This window comes from Chrysemys picta, chromosome 1 (assembly GCF_011386835.1).
Source record: "Chrysemys picta bellii isolate R12L10 chromosome 1, ASM1138683v2, whole genome shotgun sequence".
Taxonomy (NCBI): Eukaryota; Metazoa; Chordata; order Testudines; family Emydidae; genus Chrysemys; species Chrysemys picta.
Genome location: NC_088791.1, coordinates 124,656,280 through 124,680,469, shown reverse-complemented (window position 1 = coordinate 124,680,469; position 24,190 = coordinate 124,656,280). Strand labels below are relative to the sequence as shown.

General features: G+C 41.3%; 1 protein-coding gene across 3 annotated transcripts in view; it reads left to right on the top strand.

Moving 5' to 3' along the window:
- Positions 1–24,190, top strand: part of EFCAB6 (EF-hand calcium binding domain 6) — a 160,473-nt gene that overhangs the window by 57,592 nt on the left and 78,691 nt on the right. For all 3 annotated transcript variants that reach the window (XM_065569748.1, XM_065569759.1, XM_065569766.1), the window contains 5 exons: positions 1,364–1,491; positions 3,235–3,383; positions 15,752–15,862; positions 16,119–16,239; positions 23,554–23,724. In XM_065569748.1, coding sequence (XP_065425820.1) covers positions 1,364–1,491; positions 3,235–3,383; positions 15,752–15,862; positions 16,119–16,239; positions 23,554–23,724 — 680 coding nt within the window. The remainder of the gene's footprint in view (positions 1–1,363; positions 1,492–3,234; positions 3,384–15,751; positions 15,863–16,118; positions 16,240–23,553; positions 23,725–24,190) is intronic.

Here is a 24,190-nt window from a genome sequence, read left to right as displayed (position 1 = left end):
CAACCTAATTTCGTAGTGTAGACATACCCTGTTTCTTAAACACCACTTTACCACACTGACTCACTGGGTGATATTTGACAAGGAACTTAACTTCTGTTTGTCAGGTTCCCCATCTCTAACATGTGGATAAATATACTTACCCCCTTTGTAAAGTGCTTTGAGACTCAAGGCCTTGTCTACACACAGATGATGTAAAAATTGATTTAGCTAAACCAGTTTTAAAACGTTTAAAAAAAAATTTAGTTAAGCCTTGTGGGCACTTCCACTGGTTCAAAACTGGTTTATATCACCTACCTCACAAGAAAAACTGATATAAGCCTACTTTAAATTGAATTAAGAGGGCTCACATAGATTTTTGCACCAGTTTAATTAAATCGATTTAAAAACATGCCCTTGGTTAATCAGGTGCGACTTTGTGAGTTGACCAGGCCTACTGATGAAAAGCATTACGCAAGTATTAACAGTTGTCACTTTTATTTATTTATGGCCAGATTCTGATATTTTTGCTCATGTTGAAAAGCACCTTACTTCATGAGTTGTCCTATTGAAATGGAGTACTCCAGGAGTAAGATGCTACTCAGTGTGAGAAGGGGCGTCAGAATCTGGGCCATGTCTAGCACAGTGATCACACTTGGTGCTATACAATGATCAAAATATGCCAGACATATAGCAGAGCTCTTGCCTTGAAGAATTTACATTCTAAAAGTACAGTGTGGATAATATAGAGCACAATACAGTTCAGAGAAAGCACAAAGTGGGATGGTGATTGTTCTAGCTCGAATGCTTCACAGGAAAGTTTTTTGATGGGGAGGGCACTTGGCATATATTAACTAAAGGCTCTTTCAAGGGCTGTGGGCAGTATGAAAGAGCACAAATTTAGGAATATGTGAAAGAAACAAAGGGAGCAGTCAAGAGAAACCAGTGTCTTTCAAAGTTAGCAGGCATGTTTGCTGTCCGAGATCTGTGAGTGGGTTGTCATCCATATACTGAAAATGTGTTTTCAAGGGCCTAATTGCTCTGTAACAATATTGGTAAAGAGATAAAACTATCAGAATACTCTGTGATATTACATGCACATAAGAGTATTTGTTAAGATTGTATGCTACATGAATTAATTCTCCTAAAGAAAAGTGAAGATAAAAAGCACTATTATAAATGCTAAGCTTTGTGCCTATTATTCTTCCCTAGAAATCCAGTCTGAGAAATACAAATCAGTTGTATTTTGGACTTATCTTAATATTTTACATAAAGACTTCTCTAATGATTTAACAAGAAATGGTCTTCAAAAAGAAATCCAGTTACTTTTATTTCTTTGAAGATGCCAATAGCAGTGACTTTGCTAAAATGAAGTTTTCCTTACCAGCACCAAACTGGGAGGAGACACAGGACAAGATGCCAAAACAGAATAAGCTGTCACTACAGACTTCACCAGCTGAGGGTAGTTTGATAGAATGCACACTAGATGACATAGAGATGGCTTTTAGGAAAAAGGTAAGAGAGTCCTTAATGTGTCTGAATACTTTGAAATATGGAGGGGTTGAGCCAGGCGTCACACAGAATGGAGATTACACAGAAAGTTTTGGTGTTCAACATACAAATTAATAATAATTGTGTTGTTTTTTTAAAAAGCCCTTAATAGAAATGGCAGTTTTGTTTTTCATTGCACTTTCTAAAGGTCTCATATCTTGTTTGTCAGGTTCATAGCTTTAAAAATGTATATAAATACCTAGGAAAACACCACTTTTCTAGATGAAAACAAAATAAAAATATTGAAACTGCATGGGTCAGGCAAATCATACATGAATCTATCACTTCTCACTGCTAGATCACTTGCCTGAATCCCAACCCAGCTCAGGAATGATTAAAAGTTGTCATCATTTGGCAATTATTTCATGAGCTACATGAAATAAGCTAGTGACCTAAGTGCAGTCCCTAGTTCGATATGTGTGAAGCTCATAAATGGCACCCATGTGGGAAGTTTGAACACAGAAGTTAAGGGTCGAATGGGCATGGAGAAGGAATTAACTCCTTATGCCTTGAGGGGATCCTTCCAGAGCATGGTAGAGGGACAACATGGGGGATCTTGCATACTTCCATACATGTGTTCTACCTATTTTGTGGATAGAGGAATAGAATCCAAATCTCGTGAGAGTCAGTTCTGTCCTTTAACCTCAAGAACCTCTCTCCGCTCTCAGAAGGCTATAGTGAAAGTAAGGGGACGGGACTATGGGCCAGAGTTAGTGTTTTAGTACAAATCCAGCTATACAAACCTATAACTGTACTTCCTCAGCCTTGAAGTGATTGGAGAGTTCTAGCAGGCTGGAGGTCAGCAGGCACTAAGGCTGCAGGGACATCACCTGACCTTCTTTCCCCTTTAGTTCTTGATTCTGAAGTCAGGGTAGGTCCTCCTGAGCCACACAGATTGATGCCTGGGTTGGTGGCTGGGTACATCTCATCACCCTGTAAACCCTATCAGCCCATGATATTTATTTTGGACTTCCTGAAGTCTGTCCATACATTATCTCTGCCCTGTGATAGCTGCAGTTTTCATTTAGCAGTAAACAGATTAGAAAAAGGTAGGGTAAAGCACCAAAAAGGGTGATGGAAAGCCCCAGGAATGTTTGTACTATTCAACACACAGTACTGACTGAACTTTTGGTGAATAAAACCAATCTTCCTGCTGTTTTATTATCCTTACTGAAATTTGCAGTAAGTCCCATAAGCAAAACCACACTCCCCTAGTTTCTATGCAACAGCCCACGAACTAAAAGAATAACCAAAGAAATGTGCAATATGTTTATATAATAGGTATATTAACCATTCTGTTTCTTATAACATTTCTTCTAGCATTCATTATGATCCATTTTAATAAAGAGGAGCTTGGTACTGAGTTACAATAGGGTTGTCTTTAAAAGTATATTAAAACAGATGTATCAAGCAGGCAGATCCACCAATATTTTTAGCCCTGAATTTTGAGGTAGAGTTATTATATGTGCTATCTTTCTGTGAGAAACTTGTCTGCCTTGTCACTTGAGTCTCTGTGATTGGGAAATACTGTTTTGTAGTGAGCCTATTAATTAAACATCTGACAGTCAGAGCTTGCCATGGTAACCTATTTGATCAGTTTACAGAGAAGAACATTTGAAAAGGTCTTGTAAAAAATACATTATTGTTTTAAAAACTTCATGAGCTTGATTTTTCTGAACAAAACACCGTAAATTGTATTCATTTCAGCTGTACTCAACCTATCAGGACATTGAAAAAGCCTTCAGAGCATTTGATGTCAGTCAGAGTGGATTTGTGTCTTTGGATTACTTAAAGTCAGTCATAAATGGCTTTATATTTCCATTACCAAATGGAACTTTTCAAGAGCTAATGAATAGGTAAGAGTCATATTGCTTTCTTTAGAGACATTTTTTAGCATTGCAACCTCATAACTTGATTATTGCTTTTTGTGACTTCCTTTGTTAATTTGCCTCATTTGTGCCTGTGTTGCAGCGTGTATGGAACAGTATGTAAAATCTGATAGAACTAGCTAGATCAGGGATTCTCAAACTGGGGGTTGGGACCCCTCAGGGGATCGCGAGGTTATTATATGGGGGGTTGTGAGCTGTCAACCTCCACCCGAAACCCCGCTTTGCCTCCAGCATTTATAATGGTGTTAAATATATAAAAAAGAGTTTTTAATTTATAAGGGGGGTCGCACTCTGTGGCTTGCTATGTGAAAGGGGTCACCAGTACAAAAGTTTGAGAACCACTGAGCTAGAGGGCCATGTTTGCAGCAGTAAGGTAGGCAGGCACAATAGAGTGACAGCCTTCACTCAGAATTGCCATCTAATTGTTTATCATTTTATATTTAGTTTCCTAGTGGGAAGGGTACTCACTTTCATTCAAGTAAATACTGGTACTTTAAGAGGAATTTACTGTATAAAAATAATCAGAACTGAAAAATAATTAAGGTTTAATCCTGGGCATGTTCAGAACCTAATACTCAAATTTCAATATTTGTTTTTTTCCAAAATGCCTTTTAGGTTCAGATCATTATTACTAATTATTATTATTACTTATATTAATTATTTCTTTGTTAGACATTAACTATGTGGTCAGCATTATATAAGAAAACAATTGAAGACAGTCTCTGCCCTGAAGAGCATACATTTTACTTATAGGTTTTAGTCAAATTTAGGACAACCACTGTGGATTGAGGGCAGTATGATAGTACCTTGACATCAATGGCAGTTTCCTGTGTTGACTGAGAGGCTGGTGGCTGCTGGTTCCTGAAAAAGATTTTGATCTTGGCTGGGCTACATCTTGGCAAAAGGCATTTGAAACTTACTTTTAAATGTAAAAAAATGTGCTACTTACTTTATCCCAGAAACAAGGGATGGGGTGAATTACTGGAAGAGCAGCTCGACTAGTATTACCACTTTATTACCATGTTTGTGTGCTTCAAGCTTGCACTTTTTAAGTGTACTTCTGTTTAAAGGGTTAAATGAATGTATGAAGTACAGCATACCTTCAATGGAACTTACTAATGCTAACCACTTTGACTATGTAGTGGTCATCAGTAATCACTATAGGATTAACTATAGGAACACTGGGGAGCTAGATGATGTAGTGATGTCACTTCTGGACAACTGAATTTAAATAAAATTAAGACAAAACTCTTCTGAATTGGGGGAGGGGGGAGCATTGCAAAACTAGAACCTGAACTGGACTGAGAGAAGGGCAAATCAGGCCAGCTCCTAGATTAAAACCCAGGTACTAGTTCAGGTTAACCAGACACTGCAGCATTATGGCCAGAATTCAGATACTGTGGTGATAAGCATGATATAGAAGTGATAGATGGATACAAAAGGATTTTTGGGACTCAACCTGCCCTCAGGGACCTGAGTTAGGTTAAAGGAAATTTTTCAAAATCTAATTTCTTTGGACCTGATTTGAGTTCAAATGGAGCTAGCCAACTCCCCAAGCCCGCATTTCCCATTTAAAGCCAGAATATGGACATTCTTCGGTATTTTGGTTCAATCTGGACCCACACTTATACCCAGAGACCAAAACCCGCAAGAGGAAAATAGCCTGAAGATAGCCTATATTCACAGGCAGCAGTGCTAAGAGCATATGGAAAATCAAAGAGGAAGGGGAGAAGAACAACTTAACTTTTTAACTAGCTCTTTAACAAAAACGGAGATTGCTTGAGTCTTAAATAGTGGTGCAAGGCACACAAGTCAGTTCTTCCTGAGAATGTGAGCGAAGCAGAAACCAGATCATGTGTTACTATTTAAAGATTCCATAACATAGTTTATATAATTAAACTCATTTATGTGAAAGTAAGATCATCCCTGAAAATAATCAGTTGGATTTTTTTCTTGTATGTTAACTTCTTAACTAGTTAACTTTAAAGGCCTCACTGCAGATATACATTTTATATCAGCAGGTGCTGTATGAGAGTATCATCTGCAGTAACTATATTGCTTTGTGCATTCAACAGATAAATCTGATTTGCTTCTAGTCATTCACAATGCGACATAACAATGATCAACTATTACTTTGTCAAAAAATATTGCTATTATAGTTTCTTCAGTTCATGTCATTCGCTAGTATTAAATCTTAAAGTAAATCTTGCTCTTAAACACAAGCACATAATGGAAAGATTTCTACATGCATTTTTCCTTTGGAGTTTTCTCTAGACATTGACAAAATATAGTGTCACTTTAATGATGCTATAAACAGAAATATTCCAACCTACATATACCATATCTTTCAGGTGATATTTCTCAGATAAGGTAATTCAAAAGATGCACCAGTGTGAAAACAACCACAGAGCTTTCTCATAGTTATGTTGCTGTAGTAATGTATATATGGCTTCATGTAGGCTGATAATAAATATAAGAATAACTAATAGGGAATGTTGTATGATGTAAAGATTAAAATGATATTTAAATATTGTTGTAATAGGGTTCAATCACTACTGGGACAACTTGTGACTGGATCTGGGGATCAGCTCTTGCCTGATCTGGTCCTCCTTTCTATTGGTTTCTCACTTCATGGGCTTTCTCTCTTTCTGGGACTTGGGGTACTCCCTCTTCATGACCTGCCCAGAGGACTAAGTCACTAGTTAGGCTTCCCCTTCTGGGGGTCAAAATCCCACTAGACAAGCTATCCATATGCCCTGCCAGGCAGTTTTCTGGTCTAAGTCCACGTCCAGGGCCACTTTCCCAGTGGCTGGCAGAGTAACCCAGACCCACCCATTACTCCGGGTTCCAGCTGAGGGATCCTATGCCTAGCAACCACCGTCTAGTCAATCTCAGACCCTGTTGCTATTTCCTTGGGTTCCTTCCTATCTCACTTCTCTATCTCCTGGCTCATTTCTGAATTTGCCAACTTGAGCTTCCTTTCCTCCCAGTGGCTACTCCACCACGCTTGGTTTCTTGCCTGACTCTGTAGTTCAGGGCAGGATCCCAGGGCTTACTTTCCTCCTAGAACTCCTCCTGGTCGATGGCCAATTCCCTTTCTCGCTAAACAGTGACCACAGAGCTCATCCCTGACCTGCCTCTCGCTCTCAACTTCCTGGCTTTGTACAAGTCCAGCTTTCCCCTGCCCAGCTGGGCTTCATTTTCGTTAGACTTTATCTGTCCCTGGCTCTCCTGCAGGTGAAACATATAAATTTAATTGTCCCTTTTTAATCTGCTCAGGCCTTGTCCACATTAGATGGGGCAGGGAACTATTTATAGATAACAACACATGACAGTGTTTTATGATTCTTCTAGATATCTGCATGTCTTAAACCTCAGGGGTGAAATCCTGGGTCCATTGATGTCAATGGCGTTTTTGTCATTGACTTTAATGGGGCTAGAATTTCACCCCTGAACCTAAGAATTCATCTCTCACAATATTTACCCTTGCAGCAAGATCAAATATATTGTAAACACACCATTCATATTTACTTAATTTCAAAGGATATCACTCGTTAGTCCCAAATTCCCTACATTTCACACAAATTCGGTGTCCCATCATTTTTACTTTTGAAACTCCTTTGCATCAGAAATAAAAATGAATGGAACAAAGATTACAGGAAGAGCTATTTATGCTGAACAAAGGAATACCACCACATTTTAATTTTCCTGCATGAATAATATTTTTTTGTCTTATGTTTATTTTGGGTCTTTGCCACGCATGTCCCTTGACAGGTGGAGAAGTATGAGTGAAGGATACTCTTGTTGTCTGTTCCAAAGACCAAATGTTCCATGACCAGAACAAACACTTTCCTACTGTGGGGCCTTCTCTTATGCAACTCGCTCCTCTGGTGAGATGCCAGACCCCAATTTAGCAGCCTTCACTCAGGTCATGATGGAAATCATGCTTACTTGGTCAGGCTTTCAGTGAACTTAGTATCTGTTTGAAAGAGTGAGGGCAATTTGGCTGCAGATATTTCCTGGTCCTGACAACAGTGTTTGTAGTTTTAAGCTACCCTTTTTGGTTAGCTTGGTGTCTGATTTCCATGATTTAATATTTTTGTAAAGATTCCAGATGCTAGGCAATGGTGCTTAAAAATTCTTAAACACTCTTAAACATATGGTATTTTGTAATGGATGACTAATAGACCATAAATCTGGTTTTACCCAATACTCATGCTATTACAATCTTCATCAAACAATGTCCCCCTTTTTATAATATTTATATTCTAGGTAATTAAAAGAGGACATAATGGAAGATGAATTTCTAAAAGTCCTGTAAAATTATGAAAATTTTAAAAACAAAATTAGTTTAATATATAAGGCCCACTGGATAGAACACTATACTGAGACTCTGGAGACCTGGGTTCTGTTCCTAGCTCTGCCACTGGCCTGCTGGGTAACCTTGGGCAAGTCATTTTACCTCTCAGTTTCCCATCAGTAAAATAAACTTCTTTTTCTTCTTTGAGTCGTGTCCCTATGGGTGATGCACTGTAGCTGTGCTAGCATCCCTGCGCTGCTGATCGGATCAGTGTCCTTTAGGCCCGCACATGCCCTGTCTCTACTTGTGCTGCACCACGAGGCTATTCAATGCACATGGGTTAACCCCCCTCAGTTTCTTCTCAGCTGCCCCTGGCTAGAGACAGAGCTATTTGAAGTCCATTAGGACCATTACTTTTCATTTTGCATTTCTATAGTTAGCCTCATAGTACTTAGTTGTAGTTCTAGTTGTAGTTTTTTTCTCCCTAAAAAAAAAAGAGAGAGACTTTATTTTTTTCTGCTATTTTCCTCGTTGGGGACCCTTCCCCCAACTGGTTATGCTCAGTTCACCAGGCTTCAAGCAGTGTCTCTCTTGCAAAGAGGTGATCTCTGTTGCAGACAAGCATTTCCAGTGCACACGCTGCCTCGGGGAAGGCCACATTCAACAAAAGTGTGGTCTTTGCCAGCAACTCCCATAAGGATAGGTCCCCTAAGGATAGAGAGCTCAGGCAGAAGGTCATCTTCATGGAGGCAGCTCTCCAACCCTCTCTGGACCCGTGCCACAAGTCACTTGGCAGACCTGAGTCTTCCCCACAGCCCTCCATATCCAAAGACTGTGGGCTGAAGAAACAAGCTACTGACCCCTCTCATAAATCATCGTAAAAGGTAGTGGGAACTCCCCACAGTGAGCCCCAAGATAGCTGCAAATGATCTCCGGCATGCATGGTGTCCTCGGTACCATTGGCACCACGACAGTCTCAGCTCAGTTATCATTGACAAGCTTACGTAGCCAATGGGCATGGGCAGCAAGTCAATGGCACCGAGGGACAAGGACAGGAGGAAGTACTCTGCTGAGAAGGCATTACCGGTATGCAGTGCTCCATTGGTACCATCATCAACACCTCATCCAGCACCAAAGCGACCGGCACCGGCAAGATCCCCATCCCCCCCGGTACCACCAACGGCACCGAATCGGTTGGTACTGCTGGAATTCTGGAACTCAAGAGACCTCCATGTACCTGATGCACTGGAGGCACCTCCTTTTGGTACTGGGACTGCCTCACTGAGTCTTTGCCCTGCACGGGAGTCTTCCCTGCTGCCTTACCACACTCCCCTGCTCTCTAGTGAGGGCTTGGATAGCAAACTGGAGGATGTGGCATCACAGTACTCCTCCCAAGCTCTTTATGGCTCCCAATATCAACAGAGCCCCCAAGCATACCCTCAGAAGGCCCCACCATCGCCATCTTGATATGGCCACCCCTGGGCACCACTACCGACCTCTACACCACCATCAGCCCAGTGGCCATACTGGGATCCTTGGGCTGAATATTGCCACCATGCCTCTCAAGATTCTAGCCCCAACCGAGAACCCTTGAGGCACATCTCTTCAGCTGTGGTATCCAGGGCTTCAGAACCTCCAGAAGTAATCGTGGAGGAACAGGAAGGTGGTATTAAGGAAGAGGTGACACCGAGAACCATATCCTCCTCCTCCCCGGATGAGGCCTTCATGCCTCCCCCACCATCTCTGGCTGATGACTTTCGCCTCTTCCAAGACCTAGGAAAGAGAGTGGCAGACACTCTTCAGATACCACCAGAAAAAGTCAAAGACACCCACCATTGTCTCCTTGACATACTTCATTCATCTTCATCCTTAAAAATCACCCTTCTATTAACGAGGTCATTTTGGACCCTGCAAAAACCATTTGGCAAACCCCAGCATCAGTGGTACCTACCTGAAAGCAGGTGGACAAAAAGTATTATGTCCCAGTGAGGGAGATTGAATTCCTCTTCTCCCACCCTCCACCCAACTCCATCGTGATGGATGCTTTTCATTCCCATGGCCGCCAATACCAGATGAGGTTCACTCCCTACAATAGGGACTGAAAGCATTTGTACCTTTTTGGAAGAAGGCATATTCCTTGTCTATTCTTCAGTTTCAGATTACCAGTTACCAAGTCCTGACTGCGAAATATGACTACATAAATTATTCGAAACTGAACGATTTTATTGAGCAGCTGCCTGAGTTGTACTGTGAGCAATTTAAGGCCATTATTCAAGAGGGACAGCTAGTGGCCAAGACAACGCTGCAGTCTGCTCTCAACACAGCCGACACAGTGGCCAGGTCCATCTCCCTGGCAGTGGAGATGCGATGTGCATCATGACTCCATCTATTGGGCTTCCTGAAGGAGGTACAGTTGACTGTGGAAGACCTTCCCTTCGAAGGCACTAAGCTCTTCACAGAGAAGACTGATGCTTCTCTTCACATCCTGAAGGATTCTAGGGCCACTCTGTTCACTGGGCATCTACACACTGGGACAAAAAAAGAGAAAATTCAGTCTGCAGCACCAGCACAAACCATGCACCTCCCAACACCTAGCTCAGTGATCATTCCAATGTTGGAACAGGGAGGCTTGATTTTGGCCCTCGACATTCAGGATGCCTACTTTCATATCTCAATCCTACCATCTTACAGACGATTCCTCAGATTCACTCTTCGAGATGTGTCCCTATGAGTGCTCTACAAGCCATCCTCCTCTCCTCTACTTCACAGTTCTTGTCAATGACTCTTTGGTAGAGAAGGAACTGAGGGGGGTTAAGCTGCGCGTGCTGACTAGGCTTGTGATGGGGCCCAAGAAGAGACAGTGCATGTGTGGGCCTAAAGGACACTGCTACTGAAGTTCTCCCATCAGTAGTGTAGGGATGCAAGCACACCTACCATGGAGCACCCAGAGGGGCACGCATCTTGAAGAACCATTGTTACTGCACAAGATGAGTAACTTCTTCAAGTAATGTCCCTCTGGGTGCTCCACTGTAAGTGTATCTGCGCCCCTGCACCTCTAATCTGAGATGTTAGGTAGCAGTGTCCGTTCAGCCTGCCCATGTGCCCTCTCTGCGTCCTGGTTTGCCTCAAGGCTATTTAGCACTGTGCGAGCGAACCACCCTCAGTTCCTTATCAACCACCTTTGGCCTCAAACTAAGCGAGCAGTTGTCTATTCCTTCTCTGCGTCATTAGTATAAGTAGTAGTTATTCTTAGTCTTTTAGTATCTTTTAATAGTTAAGTTTTCATTTTCCAATTGGGAGGGAAAAAGAAAAAGAACTTTTTGTGTTATGTTTCCTGCTCTTTTTGTGGGGGATTACCCTTACAGGGGCACTTAGTAGTCTAGAGTTTCCGTTTTCCCAGTTAAAAAATAAATAAATAAAAAATAAAGAAGAAACAAAAAAACTTTCTTCTGCATTCCTAGCCTTTTTGAGGGTGATATCTCCACCCGGGGCATGACCAATTCCCCCAGTTTTAAAAGCATCCTCTCCTGCAAGGAACCAGTTCCAGTAACAGATGGACAATCTCACTGTATCTGGTGCCTTGAATAGGTATGCATCCCACAGAAGTGCACCTTCTGCCACCAGCTAAAGATGAGATCTCGCATGAACCAGGAGCTGAAGTTAAAACTTCTCCTGGTGGAAGGTGTGCTTTGGTCACCAGCTGACTCTGGTGCTGAAGCTTCTCAAGGACACAGATTGTCCCGGGAGCCTTCAACCTCCAAAGGGATAGACTCGCAAAAAAGCTCAGCAGATTTCCTCTGCAGAGACTTGAAAAAAAGGGCTTTAAGCCCGCAAACAGAGTCTTTCGCCAGCCAGAGGGGTTCCCTGGCATGCTCGGCCACGTTGGTCCAACAGCACCAGCTCTTCGAAGCGTGGTACCCAGAAACAGCAGGGACGCTCCAGAAACCCCACTACTCAGTAGCGGGGCCCCAGTACCATGCACGTCTCGACATCCAGAATCACCAATGGCACCAGGACATTTGCCACCAGCACCCTGGTCAGCACCTCCCCTACCCAGTGAGAAGTCTGACAGTGACCAGGATGATGTTATTTCCCTGGCCTCTCACTGTGGTCCACCGTCACAATATCAGGGACCTCCCCAACTACACCTTCATGCCGCCCTTCAATCCTGATACGGTCCTCCCTGGGCACCCCCCAACCCAGGCATCCCTCCCCCCCCAGTGGCCATATTGGAATCCTTGGGCAATGTACAGACCCCACGCTTCTCAAGCATCCAGTGTCTCTCATAGAGAGTCCACCAGACTTTGTCCTACGGCTTCGGTGTCCAGAACCCCAGAACCAGAGGAGAAAACTTTGGAGGGACAGGAGGAAAGGCTCAAAATGGAGGCTACCCACCAGCAAACATTTCCTCATCATCACCAGATGAGGCTATGATGCCCCCTCCTCTATCGCTAGCTGATGATTTTAGATACTTTCAAGACCTTTCTAATAGGGTAGTGGATGAGCTCAAATGGTTGAATGGACACTGCTACCTACAATCTCCAATTAGAGGTGTGGGGCGCAGATACACCTACAATAGAGCACCCTTAACTTCCTCTTACCTTCTTTGTAAAGCACTTTGAGATCTATAGATGAAAAGTGCTATATAAGAACTAACTATTTTCTACTAGACATAGAATTGCTTTGGAATCACAAAATCCTGAAGTCTTCACACAGGTTTTACTCCCAGTGAATTCAATGAGTGTTTTGCATATGTAAGATTTCTGGATTTCACCCATGAAAATTAAGGATGGAAAAGACACGTGTTGTTAGGCAGAGCCCAGTACTTAGAAGTGCTGAGCATGTGCAGTTCCCATTGAGGTGTGTGGGAGTTCCAGGTGCTAAGTACATCTTATTCATCCCCTCCCATGATAAAACCCATGGGAAGAGGCTTTGTGGGAGACAATCTCAGTGATGATTAACAAATTTATTTGAGCATAAACTTCCGTGGGCTACATCATGTCACAGCTAACCTGGTGGCTGAACTTTGTGACTTTGTCTTCACCCACAACTATTTCACATTTGGGGACGATATATACCTTCAAGTCAGCGGCACTGATATGGGTACCCGCATGGCCCCACAGTATGCCAACATTTTTATGGCTGACTTAGAACAACGCTTCCTTAGCTCTCATCCCCTAATGCCCCTACTCTACTTGCGCTACATTGATGACATCTTCATCATCTGGACCCATGGAAAGGAAGCCCTTGAGGAATTCTACCATGATTTCAATAATTTCCATCCCACCATTAACCTCAGCCTAGATCAATCCACACAAGCAGTCCATTTTTTGGACACTACTGTGCTAATAAGCGATGGTCACATAAATACCACCCTATACCGGAAACCTACTGACCTACATGCCAATAGCTTCCATCCAGGACACACCACAAGATCCATTGTCTACAGCCAACCTCTAAGATAAAACCGCATTTGCTCCAATCCTTCAGACAGAGACAAGCACCTACAAGATCTCTATCAAGCATTCTTAAAACTACAATACCCACCTGCTGAATGAAAAAACAGATTGACGGAGCCAGACGAGTACCCAGAAGTCACCTCCTACAAGACAGGCCCAACAAAGAAAATAACAGACTACCACTAGCTGTCACCTTCAGTCCCCATCTAAAACCTCTCCAGCGCATCATCAAAGATCTACAACCTATCCTGAAAGATGATCGCTCACTCTCACAGATCTTGGGAGACAGACCTGCCCTCGCTTACAGACAACCCCCCAACCTGAAGCAAATACTCACCAGCAACCACACATCACTGAACAAAAACACTGACCCAGGAACCTATCCTTGCAACAAAGCCCGATGCCGACTCTGTCCACATATCTATTCAAGTGACATCATCATAGGACCTAATCACATCAGCCATACCATCAGGGGCTCGTTCACCTGCACATCTACCAATGTGATATATGCCATCATGTGCCAGCAATGCCCCTCTGCCATGTACATTGGCCAAACCTGACAGTCTCTACGCAAAAGAATTAATGGACACAAATCTGACATCAGGAATCATAATACTCAAAAACCAGTGGGAGAACACTTTAACCTGTCTGGTCATTCAATGACAGACCCGTGGGTAGCTATTTTACAACAGAAAAGCTTCAAAAACAGACTCCAATGAGAAACTGCTGAACTCGAATTGATATGCAAATTAGACACAATCAATTTAGGTTTGAATAAAGACTGGGAATGGCTGAGCCATTACAAACATTGAATCTATCACCCCATGTAAGTACTCTCACACTTCTTATCAACCTGTCTGTACTGGGTTATCTTGATTATCACTTCAGAAGTTTTTTTTTTCTCTTACTTAATTGGCTTCTCAGAGTTGGTAAGACAACTCCCACCTGTTCATGCTTTCTGTATGTGTGTGTATATATTTCTTCTCAATATATGTTCCATTCTATGCATCCGAAGAAGTGGGATGTAGCCCACAAAAGCTTATGCTCAAATAAATTTGTTAGTCTCTAAGGTGCCACAAGTACTCCAGTTCTTTTTGTGGATACAGAATAACATAGCTGCTACTCTGAAATCAGTGATGATTGTTTTTCAACGATTCTACTACATCATCTAATTGGGGTGGAAATTCTCTATCCTGCAGAAAAGGAAGCCTGCTGTCAAACTGTGTGGATCCTCAGGGATCCATGCTGATTCCCTGTGCTGCTACATCAGCTCTGGCCCCTAGTAGCCATGCTGTGCTCTCCCCAGCTCCCTGGCACCATGGCAGTTGCCCTCTGAGGTGTTGAGGTAGCTGAAGAAGGGGGTAGTCAGACACATGGAAAGGGCCTCTGTTTGTGAGGATCTTGGGGACAATAATGCAGACCAAGATCCATCTGTTTGCTTGTTTCCAATGTATAATTTTTCCCTACAGTGTACTTTTGCGTGATTTATAGAACCACAGAAATGTGACATGGGAAAGATCTCAGTTAGGGGTTGAAAATATCAGTTGGCTGCGTCTTAATTTGAAAGATAATCTGTTATTTCCTATCTGATTATTGTTTCAGACAAATATTATGATTATGAAACTATTTCCCCCAGTTTTTTTAATAAACTTTCCCTCAAGCCAGTGAACTGTGGTGTATATGTTACACCTGTAAGTGGGTTAATTTTGAAAAAAAGTCAGCTTTAAGAAGAACTGGATAGAAAAACTGTTCTACCCTCAGGTTTTGATCAGCCAATGAATGATTGTTCTGATGGTGTAATTCTTCCAACTTGGAATTTCATTGGCTGAGCTTGATAAACTTAATGAACTTCTGAGGATGGAGTTTTTTGTGGGAGCTCCACAAAAGTCTTTCCACTATTTGTTGTCCTGTTAACCCCTTATTCCATTTTATTGTTGTTTAAACCTCACCTTGGTAGTCATGCTCCAAACACAGCATAACACCATTCTAACAGGCTTCAGGAATAGATATTTAAAACTTTGTTGAAATGAGTAAAGCAGTGAGTCATCACATTTTTTCTAAATAAATTGGTGACAGTGCTTAAAAGACACCATCTAATTTAGGAACGTGTTTTGCCACACTTACTTAGGGCTTGATCCTGCACTACTGAAGTTAAATGGGAGCTACTGACTTCAAGGGGAGCAAAATCAAGCCCTCACTGATTTCAAAGGGATTATTCACAGAGTAAAATACTACTCAACATGAGTGAAGTTGACAAAATCTGGCCATTAATGCCTTATAAATGCATTCTAACACTTCTAAATTTAAGGGTTTTCAGTTCGGATAAAACCAGAACCATCTGATCAGGTCTAGTTCTTTCTTCCGTTAGACTGGTGGAACTCAGAAGGGAATTTGGCCCAACTTGTTTTATCGTTGAAATTTGCCACATACTTTTTGTAAAATTTTAAGCTATGTAAACTCAGACTAGATTGCATAAATTTCTGTCACAAGCCAAAATTCTCTCTGGAAAATGTAGTTATAACAGTGTTTACAAAAGGAAGTCTTTTTAAACAGTTCTTACATCTTTGTTTGACCAGATTTGGATTTAAAGCCACAGGTAAAATTGCCTGGCATCAATTTTTAGAGAAATTTCAGGACCCTCTGACATATGAAAATGGACAGACACTTCCTATAAGAAAGAACCACAGGTAAATAGAAAATTACATTTTTTTTGTTTGAGATGTACTTGAACTTGATGGAAAATTATATCTACTGAAATAATTGTTGATTAAATTTACTTCAGGTAATCTTTTGCGGATATTCTCATTATCCATATAAATGTCTAAGCATATTTTTGAGTCCTACTAAGCTTTTGGCCTTAATGAGTTTACATTTTCTCCCTACTCTGAAGAGTAAGAGGATGAGAGATGAGACCATTGTGTCAACCATGTTTTCCTGTTGTAGAGTACACCCAATCAGAGGAATGGATGAAGCTTTCTCAAGTAACAGTATCCTTCTAAAGCTGCGCAGACACATCCAAAATGCATATCCATCACTGAAGCAGGCATTTCTCATGATTGATACAGTAAGAGACCTTATTTTTAACTCTTACAATGCTGAGATGGATGACTTAACACATTCACAAACTGATGCAGCTTTTAACCTCTCAAGCTACCCTCTTGACAGGTACCCAGCAACCTCTCAGATCCCAACCCTCCTGCCAAGCAAGTCTTTCCCTTCATCTGGTTTCCTAACCCTCTCCCAAACATCCTATACCTTCCTCCAATGAATTACTTGCTTTCAGGTGTTGCTGCCTTTCCTTGCCTTCTGTCCTCCACCCTAATAAAAAAGCCGTGACCACTTACAGTCATAGCAACTGCTGGAACAAATGTGCTTCACCAAGACTCAAGCCCTGATCCAACTGCCACTTCCCTCTTGCTACCCTCTCGTCATAAATCTGACTTTGCTCCTCCCTCAACTCCTAACAATCCATCCTCACAATATGCCAGGCAGCGCAGCTTTGAAAGCATGCCAAAGGATGTATGCTATGCCAGATACAAGGGCATGTTCCCACCAGAGAAAGCGGAAACTGGATGGCAGATTGTGGCTGAGTCACAATCTGCTTCCTAGGCTGCTCTTGGGGGCAACACAACAACATGCTGCCTCATACACAGGGCTCATGGCAAAGCCCGATCTTGTATGTACGGCCCACATTTTTTGTTCCTACATGCAGGACTTTACATTTGGCGGTATTGAAATACATTGTTTGCTTGTGCTTAGTTTATCAAGTGATTCAGATCTCTCTGTATCAGTAATTCACCTCTCCCCCAATCTTTGTGTCATCTACAAACTTATTAGTGATGATTTTGTTTTCTTCTAGGTCATTGATAAAAATATTATGTAACTTGGGGCCAACAACCAATTCCTTGCAGGACCCTACTGGAAACACAGACCCTTGATAGTGATTCCCCATTTACAGTTACATTTTAAAACCTGTTAGTTAGCCAATTTTGAATCCATTTAATGTGTGCCATATTCAATTTCATATCATTCTTGTCTCTTAATCAAAATGTCATAAAAAAGATATCAAGTTCACTTGACAAGATCTATTTTTTCCAAACACCCATCTTGATTGGCATTAATGATATTATCCTACTTCATTTCTTTATTAATCAAGTCCTATATACATGAGGCTAAATAGTCCCCTCCCCCGTGAAAAGCCACAGGTGGGAATGTTTTGATTTTTTTGATTTTTTTTTTTAGTATCATTCATTTTTTTATATTTGGGGTTGGAAACTCTCCATACACTTATTCCATTTACTCTATATAGTTTTTAACCTTTCAGTTGAGTTAATTATATTTTATTTTGTTATTCTTTTTTTCATCTTCTAAACTTATGTGCAACTAAATTCCATAAATTGTAATGCGTTTCTATTGTTAGAACAATTTTAGTATGTTGCCGTACTGTTTTTGTTAATCTCCACATTGTTTATGTTAGTTTTTAGTATTGATTGTCTGTTGTGTCCCAGTTGCTTAAAGAATTTCTAAAGTACAAACTTAAAATGTCCACCTCAGACTTCCAGAGTTCCATGTTGCTGCATTTCCTGTTGTGTGGATAAATTTAGAAATTCAGTCTGGGATCTTTCATGAGCATTACTTTTATTTGTAAAACCCTTTTAAAAAGGATATAGTTTGTGATGCTTCTCTGGGCAAGCAATGCAAGCTGTGTGTAGAAGTCTCCTAAATGAAGACACCAAGGCCCAAGAAAAGAAGCTAAAGTGTTTTCTAGCCACCCATGAAACCAGACAGCCTATGGAATTTATAAACATCTCAGAGTGCTCCTGAAGTTGTCATAGGTTCAAAAGAACTGTAGGTAGCTCCAAAATTACACTGTGATCCTGCAAAGATTTATGCACATGCTTAATATTACACAGGAGAAGTCCCATTGATTTTGACTGCAGTTGACATTAAAGACACGCATAAATGTTTGTAGACTCAAATTCTATACCAAGCCATTCTGGAAAATGTTTCAAAGAAGTTTGGAAAATTTCACAAATGCAAATATGCAACTTCTCAAATTTCTCAACTGCCTTATCCAGTTATTCCCAAACTTAAATAAATAAATATCCCTTGGCACATGACCACACATGAGAAATTATAGGCAGAATTATTGCATTTTAGTGAAGTGAGGGAAGGCATTAAAATCAGTATGATAATGTAAAGTAAGTTTGAACCTCAACTACAGAGTCATTGTCACAGCCCCATGCTATACAATATAAATAGAAAATGTGGAACTTGTAAAACATTTCTTGTTTGTGGTCTATAATCTGACAGATGTATAATGTCAGACCTGTGAGATTGACCAGGATCATTCCATTGCATCACTCACTTTATCTGCAGCAATATTTTAATCTGATTTTTTTAACAGAATTTGGGCATGCTTTTTATGTCTAGCTCTAGAATGAATGCACTCTTAATAAAGAACTGTCAGTTTATTCTGTTCTATGGTTTTCATGATGTACTGAACTATGTTAAAAAAAGCATTCTTGTCATTTTTGATGGAATGTCATGATATATATGATCCATACACTGGGCTGTGTGATCGTTGCTTTAGTGGACAGATGGAATTTTTTATTACTTTGATTTGCTACAGATTGCTCTTCTTAAATTGTACAGTCTATATTTTTGGATTGGATGAGCAAATAATAGACTGAAAAAATTAAAGCTTTCAGTCTGGTTGACACAAGCAAAATGAGCACTGGGCATATCTTCAGAGGTACTGCTGGCATTTTTTATTACAAATTTTTATATAGATGATATATCACAATTCCTTTCTAATATAATTACATAAAAATTGCTCTTTCCCGCTCTGCAGTATAAATTACACACATATATGTTTCAGAGTGGTAGCTGTGTTAGTCTGTATCAGCAAAAACAATGAGGAGTCATTGTGGCACCTTAGAGACTAACAAATGTATTTGGGCATAAGCTTTCATGGGCTAAAACCCACTTCATCAGATGCATGGAATGGAAAATACAGTAGGCAGGTATATATACACAGTACATGAAAAGATGGGAGTTGCCTTACCAAGTGGGGGTCAGTGTTAACTAGACAATTCAATTAAAGTGGAAGTGGGCTATTCTCAACAGTAGAATACCAAGGGAGGAAAAATCACTTTTGTAGTGGTAATGAGCAGGGCCGTCCCTAGCTATTCTGGGGCCCTACGCAGTCCCCTTGCGGGGAGGGGGCAGGCCTCCACAGGGGGACCGTGGGGAGAGCTGGCCCCAGGCCTCTGTGGAGAGGTCTGGCTTGGGGGGCAGGAGGGAACACCCACTCCCCAGCACTAACCGGCGGCGTGGCTGGGTCGCTGCACTTCCCACCACCAGTGAGTGCAGGCCCGGCCCTGGTGCAGTCCTCAGAGGAGTGGTGGCGGGGCGGGGGCAGAGCAAGGTGGGGTTTTGGGGAAAGGGTGGAGTGGGGGTGGGATTGGGGTGGAACAAGGGTGGGAAGAGGTGGGTCTGGGGCGGAGCAGGGGCGGGGGCCATGGGGAAGAGGTGGGGCAAGGGCTGGAGCAGCACACAGCTGCACAGGGCACCAGGAAAATTTCCCAAATTTCCTGGTGCCCTACGCAGCTGCGTACTTTGCGTATAGGTAGGGACGGCCCGGATAATGAGGCTAATGTAATCTGGGTGGCCCATTTCAAACAGTTGACAAGAAGGTGTGAGTAACAGTAGGGGAAACTAGGTTTTGTAGTCATACACTCCCAGTCTTTATTCAGGCCTAATTTGATGGTGTCCAGTTTGCAAATTAATTCCAGTTCTGCAGTTTCTCAACGAGCCCCATTGGGTTTGTTGCTAACTCTGTCCGCATATCTATTCAAGGGACATCATAGGACCTAACCACATCAGCCACACCATCAGGGGCTCGTTCACCTGCACATCTACCAATGTGACATATGCCATCATATGCCAGCAATGCCCCTCTGCCATGTACATTGGCCAAATCGGACAGTCTCTACGCAAAAGAATAAATGAACACAAATCAGATGTCAAGAATTATAACATTCAAAAACCAGTCAGAGAACACTTGAATCTCCCTGGACACTCAATAACAGACTTAAAAGTGGCAATTCTTCAACAAAAAAACTTCAAAAGCAGACTCCAACGTGAAACTGCAGAACTGGAATTAATTTGCAGACTGGACACCATCAAATTAGGCCTGAATAAAAACTGGAAGTGGATGGGTCACTACAAAAACTAATTTCCTCATACTAATTTTCCCCTACTGTTACTCACACCTTCTTGTCAACTGTTTGAAATGGGCCACCCTGATTACATTAGCCTCATTACCACTACAAAAGTGATTTTCCTCCCTTGGTATTCTATTGTTGAGAATAGCCCACTTCCACTTTAATTGAATTCTAAATCATAGAATGTCAGGGTTGGAAGGGACCTCAGGAGATCATCTAGTCCAACCCGCTGCTCAAAGCAGGACCAATCCCCAGACAGATTTTTGCCCCCTCAAGGATTGAACTCACAACCCTGGGTTTAACAGGCCAATGCTCAAGAATTGTCTCGTTAGCACTGACCCCCCCATTGGTAAGGCAACTCCCATCTTTTCATGTACTGTGTATATATACCTGTCACTCCATGCATCTGATGAAGTGGGTTTTAGCCCACGAAAGCTTATGCCCAAATAAATTTGTTAGTAACTAAGGTGCCACAAGTACTCCTTGTTGTTTTTACATATATGTTTGTGTGTGTATATATACACACACAATCACTACAACAGAAAGAATTTGCCTAGCAATTTACAAAGAAGAGAGTTTAATTTCCTTCATTACAGTAGATAGTAATAACACATACCAGCATTAGAGCCCTGATTCAGCAAAGCACTTAATCACGAACTCAAGCACATGCTTATGCGCTTTATTGTAGTGGTCATCAATGAATGAAATTATTTACACAGATACCGATGTTTGTGACAGCAGAAAGAGAACTCTGGCTGCAGGAGGAATAGCTTCATCCTTAACATCCAAAACTGTTACACATATAGAGATGCATACAGATTTTCAGCTGTTGTAAATCACTGTAGCCCCAGTGAGGTCATTGGAGCTATGCTAATTTACACCAGGTGACAATCTAGCTCATAATTGAAAACATTTTAGAGATTTTAGGTGTCAAATAAACAATCAAAAAGCTCACTGATTGAAGGCTAATATAATATATATTATTTTTTCAATATTATCAAAGCAATGACTAAAAAACAAGTTATCTTTGTGTTTAAGCTTTGTGGAGAAGATGCTTCCACTTATACGGTACATATTTTCATGTAAAGTAAAACTAATTTTTGTATCTCCTGTACCAAATTTCTTAACACATTCACTGAGGTAGATATATTATCAAGTTTCTTTTCCGTATGATTTAATGCACTGACAACAGTCTCTAAAGAAAATTCAGATGGCAGAAAAGCAGTTTCACAAGACCATTATCTTTTGATTACAAAACTTCAAAGTGTTTCCCAAACCAGCTGATGAAGTAAATAATTGCTCATCCTGTATATTACTACTGCCACCCTGGATCTCTATAGGGGACTAAAGGGAAACAGAATTTTTCTTGGTGTGAGGTTTATGAGCAGCAAAATATTTGTCTCATGCTTAGGCAGAAATGAATCACTGGAGAAATTGTTTACCATTCATTTTTCTTTTATTGTTCCCAGGCATTTATTCCTTACATTTCTTCCCTTTTCCACTGTTTTTTTAAGGGAAGCAAAATATAATAAAAGTCCAAGCAAAAATATAAAATTCTAAGGTCTAATAGACTGTGATAAAAACAGACTAACCTCTGTTTAAAACTCTCCCTCAAACCTTATGGAGATATGTCATGGGGACTGAAACAAAAATCATGCCTTAACTGTAACAATGCATAAATATAATAGTACTGTTGTATAAGCCCGTTCCATTGTTTATTACATAAAATGCTTTAAAAAGTACACATTTATATGATAGTATGACAGAGTGTCTACAGAAATGCAGAATTATTTCTACTAAGTCACTCTCACTGTCAGACCCAGTGGTTCCTATTAGCTCCAACCCAGGAATATAAAAAGCTTAGCATTACTGTCTAAGGCAGAGAGACCTGTGTGCAAAGACAGAGAGATCAAGGAGGAAAAAACCCCAGGAAAAGATAAGCTCAAGAAAAAAGCTTAGGTTGGAGTTTGTATTTTATTGTTCTAATATTAAGAATAAAGAAAATCTCCTGATAGGGGGTGAATTTGGGACACTAACCCAAGGTGTATGTATATATGTATGCAGGGCCGGCGCAACCCATTAGGCGACCTAAGCAGTCGCCTAGGGTGCTAACATTTTGGGGGCGGCGACCGCAGCGGCCAGATCTTCGGCCGCCCCAGTTGTCGGCGGTATTTCAGGGGCAGAACCTTCTGCCACCTCTGTCGGGGGCGGCAATTCGGGGGCGGGACCTTCCGCCGCCTCTGTCGGGGGCGGCATTTCGGGGGCGGGACCTTCTGCTGCCTAGAGCGGCAAAAAAGCTGGCGGCGCTCCTGTATGTATGTTCTCTGCTGAGAGCAGTGTGGGAATTCATTCGAGTCACAAATAGCCTTTAAAGGACTCCCCTTCTTCACCAAGGCAATGGATGGGGCCAGTGGCAGCAGCAAGTCACTGTAGGGTAACAGAGCTGGTGGGAAGTAACAAAAACATCCTTTTTATTTAAAAAAAGTGTGTGTGTGTATGTATGTGTGTTTATTTGTGCTTACATAACATAAACCATCAATTTAATTTTTGCAGAAAGGTGCTGAATTAATCTTGGAAACCAAAGACTTTTGTCTGTTTCTCCTGTTTCTCCAGGACAGACAGCTATATTATAAGCTCCCTAATACTGCTCCACCAATGTATTACAAACCTGAACTTAGGGCCTGACTTATAGTGTAAGAGGATAGTTCAATTTCTATAACCTTAGTCCCTCTGCTGTGACTGTCAACAAGGGCTCCCGTTGTGGTGTATCCTCTTGTCCACTGAGAACTGGACTGAGACCACCAGATTCACATCATGTAAACTGGTGGTTCTCAACCTGTGGGCTGGGGGCCGCTGGCAGCCCAATCAGCACACAGCTGTGGCCCATGTGACATCTTCAGGGCCATACAGGTAGTATATATATTGCGTGGATGCAGCCCACGTAACACACAGAGAGCTGCATAGGCAGCCCACAGTGGTAAATAGGTTGAGAACCACTGATTAGACTATCAAAAAGTTAACCAATATTAAAAGCTTTCAGTCACTGTGGGTTGTGTGACGTAGAGGTTCAGAACAGTTTTTTAAAATAGACATTGTCTTTTAGTAAATTTGTTCACTCTGTTTCACACACACATAAACATTTGTTTTAGAAACAAGATGGAAAGATCACAAGAAATGAGCTTCGTCGCGTTTTGGACTGCATCTTATTTCAAATAAGAGACAAGGACTTCCAAGACCTAATCAAGATAATTGATCCAGAACACACTGGGTACCTCAGCTACCATACATTTTTAGACTTGTTTGAAGAAAAGGAATCTCTAGTAAGTGTTTATCAATACTTTTCTAAGGATTTTCTTTTTTATAATGTCTATAGCAAGGTGTCAGGACAATTCTTAATAAAACCCTAAGCTCTGAATAATCTTCATCTAAGTTAGTGAATGCATATGCTTTTCAGCAGTGTAAAACTCCTACATAATTCACACTCTTGGATTCTTTTGCCTCTGAAGCATGGGTTGAGAACCAATTTCACAGTTACCTCAAGTTTCTGGAAACTCCCCCTGGAATGTAATCACAAGTTCATGTACATGTGTGTAGCAGGTGTGGGATGGAAGTATCTCTTTCCAGATTTCAATCATCAAAACTGTTTTGCAGATATTTTGCAGAAGAGCTCTTTCTATCTATTTATATTAGATAATAATAGACAGGTTCTGAGATTTATAATACCCATTGATTGTGTGTTTTCATGAGTATGACTTTGAAATTTTTGGAGTTTTGTAGTCATCTTTT